General features: G+C 35.0%; 2 protein-coding genes across 2 annotated transcripts; both read left to right on the top strand.

The window, feature by feature from the left end:
- The first annotated feature begins 1,114 nt into the window (after positions 1 to 1,114).
- Positions 1,115 to 5,341, top strand: avpr2l (arginine vasopressin receptor 2, like). The gene is made up of 2 exons (XM_059511221.1): positions 1,115 to 2,538; positions 4,823 to 5,341. The coding sequence occupies exons 1-2, from the start codon at positions 1,692 to 1,694 to the stop codon at positions 4,900 to 4,902; spliced, it is 927 nt and encodes a 308-aa protein (XP_059367204.1). The 5' UTR covers positions 1,115 to 1,691; the 3' UTR covers positions 4,903 to 5,341.
- A 3,756-nt stretch (positions 5,342 to 9,097) lies between these two features.
- dnajb9b (DnaJ heat shock protein family (Hsp40) member B9b) lies at positions 9,098 to 10,845 on the top strand. Its single transcript, XM_059511216.1, has 3 exons — positions 9,098 to 9,196; positions 9,775 to 10,005; positions 10,103 to 10,845. The coding sequence occupies exons 2-3, from the start codon at positions 9,789 to 9,791 to the stop codon at positions 10,525 to 10,527; spliced, it is 642 nt and encodes a 213-aa protein (XP_059367199.1). The 5' UTR covers positions 9,098 to 9,196; positions 9,775 to 9,788; the 3' UTR covers positions 10,528 to 10,845.
- Positions 10,846 to 14,370: the final 3,525 nt, after the last annotated feature.

The following is a 14,370-nucleotide window of genomic DNA, read 5'->3' as shown; positions in this document are numbered from 1 at the left end:
CTAATTTAAAATGGATTGTGGCAAAGTGGAAAACTGTTCTGTCTATGATGTATTCTGAATAAAATATTGAAATTTGAAACTTCCACATTGCATTCTGCTTTTATTCACAATTTGTACAGTGTCCCAACTTTTTTGGAATCAGGTTTGTATTTCCATTCATTTCTAGTGCCCTGTAAAATGCATTAATTACCTTGTTATTGTTAATATTATAAATATTAATTATTCTCTTGTTTTTATTTGGTAAAATTTTATAGTGTTTGATAAAACAATCTATTATTTTAAGGTACTCAGGTGAAGTCTGTAAAAATGTTTAAATTGTTTCGGTGCTTGCTAGAGATGTTTTGTCTACAATTAAATACAAAAGTGCAAAACACCAAAAATAGGCCTATACTTTAATAGAGTATATAGAAGCTTTATTACAAGTCTTTGCTGCTGCAGTAAAGTAAAAAATGCTTTAAATTATTCGTAGCAAACAAATCAAGCTCATTAGTCAAATTTAATCATATAGTCAAAGCACTCACCAAATATCAAAGTCAATTCATTAACAGTGTTTTCAATCTTAAACACACACACACACAAATCACAAAAGAATGATCAAAAGCATGTTTTTACTTCAGCGACATCAAAACATTCTGCTTAATTAAATCTGAATTATGCTATAATTTAATATTTAGAATATGCATTCCAACAATAGAAATGCAACCATATTTGAGTGTTTGGTCTCTCTCACTCTTTAATTTTGATGGGTGTTTTTTTTACAGGAAAGTTTAAAAGGAATTAAAAGGCTGACATAATTCAATCAATGGGGCTGGAAATATAGTATCCTAGTCCCGTAATGCAACACAAAATCCACTTTAAAGGTACAAACAGTATCTCTGTTAAAGGAACAGTTCACCCAGAAATGAACATTTTCTCACCCTCAGGTTATCCAAGTTGTAGATGAGTTTGTTTCTTCATCTGACCAGATTTGGAGAAATTTAGCATCATCACTTGCTCACTAATGGATCCTCTGCATGGGTACCCATGTCCAAATATCTGATTATAACATGACAATAATCCACAAGTAATCCACTCCAATCCAGTCCATCACTTAATGTCCTCTCATTCTGAAAAAAAAAATCACAGATCAAACATCTGTTTGGACTCTAGTTCTGACGGCACCCATTCACTGCAGAAGATCCATAAGTGAGCAATTGGACTTATTTTGGCCAGAAGTGAGAGTTTAAAGTTAAACGTTAAAATCTTATTTAAATCTGTTCTGATGAAGAAACAAATTCATCTAAATATGCATTATACAGAAAAATAGAAAAAGCAGTTTAAACTCATTGCAGCACTCTTATGTCACTTTTCATGGTTAATAATATCCAAATCATAGATTATATTTAAAAGTTTATGGGAAGTAAATCACGAGGCTACTTTGGTGATGCCATGTTGCGATTAACCTCAAAATATTAATGAGCTCAACTGCAGAAAATTTGAAAAAGTGTTTGTTCATCTTGTAATTGAATGTATGACTGAATGCCTGACGTGCGTGAACACAGGTACCGATGGTCACGTTAGAGTCTTCAGCACCAATTTGCGCCATAGCGCAGCGTGCAGTGTGCGTCAGCGCTCAAGTGCAGCAGTCAAACACCTTCTCACATAACACACTAAGCAGACACATAACTTTCTAAGGTAGGATTTGATTTACAATGGCTGATAACCTTAATTGCAGCAGCGGTAACTGCTCCAGTGCGCAGGAAGCGTTTGATTTATCCGAGGGACACTTTACACTCGTGAAAGCTGCGGTTCTTGGGTGCATTTTCGTGCTGGCAACATTTAGCAATTTATTCCTCCTCCATGCCCTTTGGAAAAGACGGAAAAGACGGACTCGAACTCAGCTGTTTCTCCTGCACCTGTGCCTGGCTGACCTGGTGGTCGCTTTCTTCCAAGTGCTGCCGCAGTTATCCATGGAGATTACGCACCGGTTCAAAGGCTCCGATCTGGTGTGCAGAGCGGTTAAGTATCTTCAAGTGGTCGGGATGTTCGCGTCCACGTATATGATCGTGGCCATGACCATAGATCGTTATCACGCGGTCTGCAAACCCATGGTGTCGTTCTTTAGAGGGTCTTTCCGCAGGTACGTTGCCATAAGCGCAGCATGGCTCATCTCCCTGGCGTTCAGCGCTCCGCAGATGTTCATCTTCTCTCTCCAAGAAGTTGAGAAGAATGTTTTCGACTGCTGGGCGACGTTTATTGAGCCCTGGGGAGGTAGAGTATACATAACGTGGATCACTCTGTCCGTGTTTGTTCTGCCAGCCGTAATCTTGATGTATTGTCAGATAAAAATTTGCGCAGGGATCTATTTCAACATGAAGAGGAAAGCCTTGCAGGGCAGCACAGGTGATGGGCGCTCCAGCACTAAAGGGATATCAAGCGCAATGCTGAAGACTGTCAAAATGACTTTTATTATCATCCTGGTGTACACCCTCTGCTGGAGCCCGTTCTTCGTGGTCCAGCTCTGGTCAGCTTGGAATCCAAGCAGTGCGCCAACGCAAGGTAAGTCAAAGTGGCTGTCCTGGTATACTTCTGTTTGGCATTTTTATTAGACTTTGTGACACACTTTTTACAAGTAACCAAGTTACCAGTATTATCAGTTTATCAAGGACTATAAATATGCACTAAAAATAAACAAAAAGTCAAGAAGGGACTCAACATGCAGGTTTGTGTAAAACCTGATAAGCATGTTCTCATGATTTTTATGACATTTGAAATGTGAACACAAAAAAATTGAGGGCATGATACGAGCAGACTAAGTGGTCATAATAAAAATAGTCACACTTGTGGTCTGTGGTCAAAAATGACCGACCATAGGAAATGAATGGGAAATTGACAAAAACACAAAAATCCTGAGATTTTTGTGTGTACAATCTACAAATCTGACACAATGCAGAAAAAGTACACAGCAATGACAAGGTGAAACTGTAAAAAAACAAGAGTGCAAAACCAACACATCCACTCACACATACACACACGCCTATGAACTGGTGTGACTGTAACATAGCAAATATGTAAAATAAAAGCAGTAATTCAACTTCAATGCAGTAAAAAAGTGGACAGGAAGGAAGGGGTTACACTCTAAAACATTAAGAGTATAAAACAGACACACTCACTCAAACACACTCACTTTCATAAACTCACAGACAGACACACACACACACACACACACACACACACGCACACACACACACACACACACACACACAAACATACACAATTATACACACTAGGATGGCTATAACCATATGGCCAAAACTAGTCTGAAAAAAACTGAAAACTAAAATAAGAGGTTGAAATCAAATCAAACCCAGAATGATTAAGCTCTGATAAAACAATTCTGTTAATTTTTGTTGCATTTTTATAGAATTGTGATGTTATGTGTAACATAACATCTCTGTTCAGGTTTGACTATAGTAATAGTAATTCAAAAACTGATGCTTCAAATCAACATTTCAAACAAAAAATTAATTAATTAATAAATAGATTAAAGTTCTCTTTGAGAATGTTTAAATATATATCCAATCCCACAACTTAAGTATTTATATCTAAAAACAATTATAGAATTTATAGGCCTTTTATATAGTGCTATACAGGAATCTATAGGCTAAACAATGGAAATGCAGATGTTTTTCTTATTTTACTCCTACCAGATGGCACTAATCTGGCTTAAAAAAAATTTGAATTTTAAAGGCATCGACTCTATTTTAACATAAAATACTGCATTCATTGAAAAGTAATATAAAAATAGGCCTGTATTTATTTATTTTTTAATTATTATTTACAATGGGCAGAAAGTCATCAAAATTAAAAATTAATTAGTGCCAATATATTATCTCAAAATACAAAATAAAAATAAAATATTATTGAACAAAAATATATTGTATTGATTTTACTGGGGTGAAAAAGTTAAATTTCAGGTGTCCGGTCACTTTTGACCATGAAGATCACAAGTGTGACTCCCAAATGAGGAGAACCAGAGGGCTAAATATTATCATAGAATATTTTTTTATATTTTACAATATAATTTTTTGTATATTTCTAATTTTTTTATATTCTTTTATGTTCAGGTCTAAATTTTTTTTTTTTTTTTAATTAATAGCAACTGTTTTTTTTTCACATCACAGGTGTTGTCCTAAGTTTGACCACAAATCTGCAAAAATTGCAAATAAAAGTGCAGAATCTATAATACTTATTTTAAATATGATCATAAAAATATTCTACATATTTGGCTTTTTAGTAAACTTTCTTTTTATATTCAAGTTTAATTGCATAAAATATACAAATATTTTAATAAGAAACTGCTATTATATAATAGATACTAATTTTATATAATATGTTTATTTAGGCACTGGTGAATAATATAATGTCCCATATCAAATAATAAAAAATAAAAATGTATGCCTACATATACTGGTATAACCACATGGTGTGGTGATATTAACTCTTATGATAATAGATGTGACTAAAGGCCCATCAATGTGTATAAGTCATCATTTATGTACTGTATATATGATTACTCACAACCATTTTCTGTTGTGGGAACTGTCTATCTTCCCTCAGCTGCAGATATAGCAGGTAAATAGGCATTAGTAAAACCATTCATTAGTAGCCAACAAAAGACCTGATCAGATTAAACTGAACCATGTGTAGACACCAGATGGTGCAAACAGGCAATATTATTGCCCAGAGCACACATTCGGTTCCAAGTCTGAACACTTCCTATATGTGCAATTTGTTATTTTGTGTGTGATTCTTTATTTACAGTCTCATATCTGTTCTACAGGTCCAGTGTTTGTCACTATCATGCTCCTCGCCAGTCTTAACAGCTGCACAAACCCATGGATCTACCTGTATTACAGCTAAAACCTCAAGGACACTGATCACCCACAGTTCCTGCTGCTGAGGACTGCATGGTCTAAGCACACACTTATACATAAGCTATTTCTAACAACTGAAGGGATTTTGGCTATGGAAAGTTGCTGCCTAATTTGGCAGGGTCATTTGTTCTTATTAAAATAAGAAATATACTTTGTGTGCTGCTATAAAGAGAACAAAGGAGAACTGTTTCCTTGTAATTGTTGCATGTGCCTGTGCTAAACAGTAAATGTATGTAACTGTAGATGTTCAAGGTTTCTGACAGGTGTATGACTAATAGCACCTTGCCTTTGTGTGGTAATGTGCCCTGTGATTTACAGGTAATGAACCAGTCTTGTATCAAGAATAGTGGCTCTTATTTAAAGAAAATCAAGTTTTATTATAATTATTTCCCAGTAAAGATATTTAGCACATTTAGCAAAAAAAGGATGTGTGTGTGTGTGTGTGTGTGTGTGTGTGTTTGTGTGAACGAAGAGAGAGAGCTAGGAATATATAGAGCTGGTCAGGTGGTCACATTTTTCTATTACAAACTGTCTTTTGTTTCATTTATAAAGCACTATGAATTGTTTCTTTGACCTCTGTAAATTGCAATCCATTTAATGTAATTAAAAAAAAGAAACATTTCCCATTCCTCATTTAAATGATAATGCAAAAGAGCCTGTGTATAAAGTTGTATAGGATTAAAATGATGTGTGACGGTTTCCATAGTCACCGTGTTTTCTCGTACTTTCACACACACTCATTTCTTTGTACTGCAAAGCCTGTTTTCTGTCAAAGTAACTGTGTAGAGAATGCCTTCACACATTTTGAAATTTGTTCCTTAAAGTGGAATGAAAAGAGAATGTTCCTTTACTAAAAAACGGGAATCATCAGTCAGCATTTTCAGTGATCAGATTTCATAATTATATTTCCCTCCAGAAATTTCTATGCTTCTATTCCCTCTGATCCCATAAATAATGAAGCAATACTGAATATTTAATGCGTCGGAATATAGTTCCTCACACATTTGTAGATTAAAAACAGTTAATCTTTTGGATGAGGACTCTTATGAGTTTAATTATTCTCAAAATACGCATTTTAAAAATATTTATTTAACTAGCTAGGCCATAACTGTGCACTTGTAACTGATTAATCCCATTTATGCACCAAAAAAATATTCCTCATCCTTCAAATGAAAAACAATTAAATAAATTAACTCACGAAAGAGACTTGGTTAATGTGCTTAAGTTACAACAGTAAAAACATTCTACAAAGCATCTAACCTTTATGGAATTGCCAAATGACACAACATAATTGGTTTGCCTTTTCACTGCACAAACTTTGTTTGGATTGGAGGCAAAATGTAAGCCTAAGGCAACTGTATCCAAGGTAGCTGTTGGGAAATGGAATTAGAGCATTTAGAGGCTGATAAAAATGGTGGAGATCATTGTTGCCAAAGGGCAGGAGGGAAGGCAGAAGTGAGAATAAGTCAGCATTTTATGCTCCTTATCAAATACAATACAGTGTAAATTATGTCATTAAGGAAATGGCCTCTAAAAAAAAAAATATGAGATTGGAAAATATTACAAAAACAGCAGATTTATTTTGAAATTGAATAGACCAGCATCACAGTACACACACACACAAAGGTGATGATGATGATGATATGATCTGACCTCCCAGACAAGACAAAATCCAGATACATTCAAAGAACAGTGCACTTGTAGATACTTACATCATCCAAACACTTAGGAGACTAAGAGTGGCATATCAAGATGCTGATTAGACAATGATTATTGCACAGGTGTGCCTTAGGCTGGCCACAAAAAAGGCCACTCTAAAATGTGCAGTTTTACAGTATTGTGGGGTCTGAAAACCAGTCAGTACCTGGTGTGACCACAATTTGCCTCATGTAGTGCAACATATCTCCTTCACATAGAGTTGATCAGGTTGTTGATTGTGGCCTGTGGAATGTTGGTCCACTCCTCTTCAATGGCTGTGCGAAGTTGCTGGATATTGGCAGGAACTGGAACATGCTGTCGTATACGCCGATCCAGAGCATCCCAAACATGCTTAACGGGTGACATGTCCAGTGAGTATGCTGGCCCTGCAGGAACTGGGATGTTTTTAGCTTCCAGGAACTGTGTACAGATCCTTGTAACATGGGGCCGTGCATTATCTTGCTGCAACAGGAGGTGATGGTCGTGGATGAATGGCACAACAATGGGCCTCAGGATCTAATCACGGTATCTCTGTGCATTCAAAATACCATCAATAAAATGCACCTGTGTTCATAGTTGATTACATACGCCTGCCCATACCATAACCCCACCACCACCATAGGCCACTCGATCCACAACATTGACATCAACAAACCACTCACCCACACAACGCCATACACACTGTCTGCCATCTGCCCTGTACAGTGAAAACTGTGATTCATCCGTGAAAAGAACACCTCTCCAAAGTGCCAGACGCCATCAAATGTGAGCATTTGCCCACTCAAGTCAGTTACGACAACAAACTGCAGACAGGTCGAGACCCCGATGAGGACGACAAGCATGCAGATGAGCTTCCGAGACGGCTTCTGACAGTTTGTGCAGAAATTCTTCCAGGTGGCTGGTCTCAGATGATCTTGGAGGTGAAGATGCTGGATGTGGAGGTCCTGCGCTGGTGTGGTTACATGTGGTCTGCGGTTGTGAGGCCGGTTGGATGTACTGCCAAATTCTCTAACGCCTTTGGAGATGGTTTATGGTAGAGAAATGAACATTCAATTCACAGGCAACAGCTCTGGTGGACATTCCTGCAGTCAGCAAATTGCACGCTGCCTCAAAACTTGCGAAAAATGTGGCATTGTGCTGTGTGATAAAACTGCAGAGTGGCCTTTTATTGTGGCCAGCCTAAGGCACACCTTTGCAATAATCATGCTGTCTAATCAGCATCTTGATAGCCACACCTGTGAGGTGGATGGATTATCTTAAAGGAAAAGTGCTCACTAACACCGATTTAGACAGCTTTGTGAACAATATTTGAGAGAAGTATTAAAAATATTAGAGAGACCTTTTGTGTACATAGAAATAGTCTTAGATCTTTGAGTTCAGCTCATAAAAAATGGGGCCAAAAACAAAAGTGTTGCGTTTATAATTTTTTTTCAGTGTATGTATTTATGTTTTTTTTTAGATCTTTTCCTTCATTAATAAGTTTTCCCTTCAAGGCGTCTGCTGTTTATTAACGTTTTTAAAACGCTTTAATATTTACGGTAGGTCACAGCCATGCCGAATGAATGAGCATTTTTAAGCACTCTCTGCCAGTCTGTGAATGAGCATCATCTATAACAATGAGGTGACCTCTGCCACACTGACACCATGTGGCCATGCATGTATGGAAAGAAAGACGGGCCTTATTAAATCCATTTCATATACGCACTTCTGCAAAGACAAGAAATATAAAGGTGTTACTGACAGCTTCTAAAATAAAAAGCTGTAACCTATGCTTATGAATGGGAAAACAAGTGTTTTTAGACGTACATTAATTTAAATCTCATTTAGCTAACTTTTTTTTTTTTTATTGTACCTATATTTAAAAGCTTTGTGCACCCCTGCTGATTTTATTTGGATTCACAAACTTTTTTGTCTGAATCTCTTTGAGGTAAAAAATTTACTTACAGCAAACATTTATAATATCTAATAGTTAATATTTCACAAATTTAACAACCTATCTGCATGCTGATATTTATCTGATGCTGGCTAATGGTCACTTGACATGCAGGTCAACACCTAAAAATGTTTTGTGTTGTTTTAAAAATATTTTTGTGCTATAAAATGATTTAAAAAAAAGTTTTTTATTTGTTATTATTTATTTGTTTGCTTTTCTTTAACTGAGTGATGTTGTTATGTAAATGTATGATTTTTTAAAGGAAAACACAAACCTAATTGAACATACAAACTCCTTATCTTATTTATCACTTTAAAAACGTATGTACTTTAAGAAAATCTTATATTTCAGACGCATAAAACTGGTTTACAAATATACTTGTAAAACAGGTATAATGATGTCTGACGGACAAAAACACTTTGTCCTTCGAGTGCGGGCATTTAACTGTTGACAGCTCACGCCTGCTATCGAAACAGAAAGTGACGTTCCGTCGATGTGGACCAATGAAAACGCTCATAGTCATTCATCGCGGGAGTCAGCCAATCGCGTTGCGAGTCGTGGAGCAGTAACTTTAGCGCTGTCACAGCGTTCAGGAAAGCGATCAGCTGTTCTTGGTTTGATGTAACTTTAGCACGGAAACCAGCAGCGGGTAAGTAAAAACCAACAGTTGTCCTACATCTGAAATGTTTAACTTTATAGCTGATTCATATAGCTGTTTAGATATGTTAGCAAATCATTCTGTTCTGTCTCATTTATTGAGGATGAGGATATAATGTTAAACAGGTAAAAATATTGTAGCTGTCAAGAACATGTCCAGATCATAAATCAATTGCAATATGAAATTATACATTGCTTTAAGAAAATGAAGCTCTTTTTTTTTATTCAAATGTATAATTGAGAACTATTCAAAATATATCTGCATCTCTTTTTAGGGCACGTCAAACTAACAAGCAAATTTTAGGATTAATTGTTGCACATTTCCACCTATTCCTATTACAATCATGCAAACAGTAATAAAGTAGAATGATTTAAGTTTTTTTATACATTATGGTACCATTTATGCTGATTAAAATTATACACACACACACACACACACACACACACTATATATATATATATATATATATATATATATATATATATAGACGCAAATACTCTTTTGAATTGTCTCCTGACACAAAACCAACAAATAAACTGTGATCGTGCCTCTTGTTTTCCTGTTAACAGGTAGGACCACAGGCATGGCAACAGTTCAGTCAGCGTTCACTTTGGCTGTGAGCATTCTGCTCATCACAGAGTTCATTCTGGCCGAGAAAGACTACTACGAGGTCCTGGGTGTACCTAAAGATGCATCTGACCGGCAGATCAAAAAAGCTTTCCATAAATTAGCCATGAGGTATCACCCTGATAAAAACAAAAGCCCTGACGCAGAGGAAAAGTTCAGAGAGATCGCCGAGGGTGAGTCAGCATACCCGTGTAAAACAACACATGACACACCCTTCTGAATATTTTATGTGATGATCAGTTATTAAAACTATGTGTTTTTCATTACCAGCATATGAAACACTATCAGATGACAATCGGAGAAAGGAATACGATCAGATGAGGAGCAGCCCGTTCTCCAGAGAGAGTCCGAGAGGAGGCGCTGACCACTTCCATCAACATTTTAGCTTCAACTTCGATGATATATTCAAAGGCTCTGACAAGTTTGGACACAATCCTCATTTGCATAATAAAAGGCATTTCGAGAGGCACTTTCAGGCCCACCAAGAAGCACGCAGCAGGCACAGGAGGCACTTTCAGCAGTCTTTCGGTGGTGACATATTCGATGATATGTTTGAGAATATGGAGAAGATGTTCTCTTTTAATGGACACCAGACTCGGACTCAAAGCAAGTTTCACGGTTCCACCGGGCAGCACTGTAGGACTGTCACACAGCGAAGGGGCAACATGGTTACAACATACACAGACTGCTCTTGAGTTAATGTGCACATGGAAATGTCTTTTGGCTGTGTGGATTGAAACCGCAATTAATTCTGTTTTGCATTTTTGTGTTTTGCCTAATTTCTGATGACCTATAAAATCATCTGCAAGAATCATCACATATTTTTGGACATAATATCCCCAGTTTAGGGATCCTGTGTCTGACTTTATACAAAATTCACCATTCACAGCATATTAATAATGTTATTAACGGCTAATATTAAAACTTATTCTCAGTAAACACGATGACCTCATCCAAATGGCTAAAAATACTTTTCCAGATATATTTGAAATACATTTCAAAACATTTTTGTTTTAGTTAAGTATTTCATTGTATATTTTCGGCCTCTTTATATTGAGACTAAATTGATTTATTCGATTTACTCAAAATCTTTTTTTAAATTACATTTAAAAATGTATTTTCTTGTTCTGTTTTATACAAAAAAATATATATTTCCTAAAGCCTGTAAACATAGACAGTATTAAGCATATGTTTAGCATATGTATTAATTATATCTGAAATATATTTTGGCCAGCAAAAGAAAGAAAATAATATATAGCCAATATGGGGGGGGGGGGGGGGGTAGCACTTTAATTGATGATTATTTATAAACTCTTAAGCTATCGATCATTTGTTAAGAAGTCAAGATTTCAGGTCCTTAAAGGCATATTTAATTCTTATGGTAAATGGCTTCCGCATTAGTTTACATCCAATGCCTTTAAAACACATAATTGCATTTATCATAAAGTGTTTATCATAAAGATTATTTTGGAAGAGTCTTGAACCTGTTTGAGACACTAGAAGACACTCAAAGTTTAGAAGTTAAAAAGGCTTGAAAGCGTGTAAAAGTTTGATTTGCTTGATTTTGCACAATGTTATTTAATTATCTTTTTTGTTGTTGTTTGCTGTCCTTGGCAAGCATTTAACACAATTTGTATATCTTCCATCTCTGTCAACATCACACCAAAGCAAGTAGCTCTTTTGAAGGGGAATTCCCTTACATGTGCAATAATGATCAACATCTTGCTGTTTAGGGATCCTGTTAGCTATAGGGCTTTCCTGAGGGGGGGAAATAACCCACACAGCTGTATATGTTCAAATAAAGTGTCGTGCTTAAAAAAAAAACAGTTACTATTTTGTTTCAGGTTTGGTATCATGTTAAATTTCCAAGTTAATGGAATGATTTATAGCAATTACCTGAGGCACTTGTACAAAAAGCCATGTATAATCATTCTTGTTCATCTAAATAACCATTGAATATATATGTATTGTACACTCCCTGTGGTTCTGGAAATGTGAATATATTTATTTGACTCTCCAAAGATTTTATCTATAGCAAGACACTTTTGTCAGTTAGTTTAATCTGAAAACTTCTATTTCTGTGCCAATAAACAATTACCTCATGTTGAAGCTTTGTGTACAGTCAGAATGAAAAGCAGTATAAAAAAACATTTATTTTATTTTATTTTTAACACAATGGAAAGCTAATGGTGTTCATGTTTTGTATTGAAAACTGGTTTTAGTTTAAATGCAACATGCATTTAATGTAAAATACATGCAAGCACATGCTTGGGAATGAAAAAAATGGAACAGAGCAGCTGATTCCATCATAAACTAATATTCACATCAATATCAATAATAATTTTAGACTTCCCAAAGAATCTTTCAGAACCTTTTTCAGAACTATTTAATGATCAAAAAAAAAAAAAAAAAAAAAAAATACTATACAGAACATTTGGAAAAAAAGAAAGTTTCCTTGGATGTTAATGGTTTTTCATTGAACCATGACGCCAATAAAGCGATTTTTATTTTCTTTTTTAAGAGTGAACATGCAAATGCAGGATAATATTCCAAATGCTTAGTTAACCAAACTGGTGACGGTAGTTATTGACTTCCATAGTTTTTGTTACTTCCATAGTTTAGTGGAAACTCATAGAAGTTTGGAACGATTTGAGGATGAGTAAATACTGACAGAATTTTCATATTTGGGAACTATCCTTATAAAAATAATATTTGAAGATGAATTTCCTTTTTTGCTTCAATAACAGCAGCATGAACTTCACATGCTTCTAAGATACCTATTTATCTAAATGGGCTGTTTAGGTCAAGGAACTAAGGCATATGAAATGAAATACTTTGTTTACTTTCATGACATCCATCTAAAAATCAGGAACTGGAAAAAACCTATGAGGAAAGAAATATTCTCAGGCAACTGGGTGTGTTCCAATTCTTGAATTCTGTGACAGTTGATGGAAAAACCTATCAGACTGGCACATACAAATGATTTAAAATGTGGTGTATTGCGTTTGTTTTACAATTTGGTTTAAAAGTAAGTAAATAAATTAAAAAAAGTAATCAATTATATAAAAAATAATAAATAAATAAGCTGATCTAAGGAATATAATTAATCTGCTTTGTAATCAAAACAACCAAATAAATAAATAAATGCTTAACTTGTCTTAAGGTACAATGAATTGTATTGCTTTTGTAAATTAAAATAAATAAATAAATAAAGTGAGAAAATAATTAATTCAAATGTTTAGCTGCCCTTAAGGTTGAAATGAATACAACTCATGTGTTTCTGTAAAACAAACAAACAAATAGAAACCAACCAAACAAACGAACAGAACAAAAACAAACATTTTAGCTGCTCTTAAGTTTGAACAGAATTTTCTTTTATAATCAAAACAGACAAATAAATACATTAAAAATGTATTAGCTCCCCTTAAGTTTGAAAGTGAAACAACTCACTTGCTTTTATAATCCAAACAAACAAACTAGTAAATTAAACATGTTTTAGCTGATCTAAAGGTTAAAAGGAATACAAATTATTTGCTTTTGCAATCAAAGTAACAACAGTTAAGGTTTGGGCATGCTGATGTTAACCTCCTCTAATTGGATAGAAGACCACAAATCGTTTGCCATAAAGCTCTGGTATTAAATATACAAATGACTCAAGCCAGGCCTAACAACAACAATTCGAGCAGTATTGTTTTCTTACCCAGAATCAGTAAGCCACGCTACTGAGGTTATCAGACAGCTTAAATGATCTGTTTACCTGTGCAGGCACTTTGGGAACTTATTTTGATTGAGTGCCAGTAAATAAAGAAGTTGAATAGGAGCTGTGTTGTGGTTACACTGCCCTTCCCTCATTGGGTTTGGTATTAATGGTCCTTTTGAATAGGGGTTGAAGAGAAGGGGAAGGAAAGCAGCTCTTTGTTTGAAAAGATAAAGCCCTCGCTACTGCTTCAGCAGAAAATGTAAATACTTTGGCAACGCATAAATAAATTCATAAACCAATGGAAAAATTCACACAAACATTTAAAGACAGATAGCGAGGAAGGGATGGATCCAAAACAAGGCTTATTTAAAGGCCATATAGATTTTTTAAATATAACCTTAGAGTTAATCATTCATTTATTATTTACATATTTAACTTAACTTTTTTTTTTTTTATTGGTAAGTGTTCAGTTATTATCTTTCTGTAATTTCAGATGTCAAACAGAAGTGACTCATTGACACTATGTCACATTTCTTCTGCTAAACTGTTTTTTTTAATGCTTAAGATTAAAGTGTAAATGTAATTGCCTTGTGAGTTGCATATCCTTCAAGCACAGTTTCCCACATTTTATCATCCACAGCAGACAGGAAACAATTCCAAGGTTTGCCACAGATGTTGCAGAACAGTTAGACCCTGTCAACAGTAGAAGAAAAAAAAAGAAAAAAGAAAAACATAAGTTTCATAAGAAAATTTCCCAACAATTAAACTATTTTGCATTACATATGATGGAAAATATTATTGTCCCCAAACCTTTGAATGGTTTGAATGGTGTGTGTGT

This window comes from Carassius carassius, chromosome 26 (genome assembly GCF_963082965.1).
Source record: "Carassius carassius chromosome 26, fCarCar2.1, whole genome shotgun sequence".
NCBI lineage: Eukaryota > Metazoa > Chordata > Actinopteri > Cypriniformes > Cyprinidae > Carassius > Carassius carassius.
This window is presented reverse-complemented; position numbering and strand designations above follow the sequence as displayed.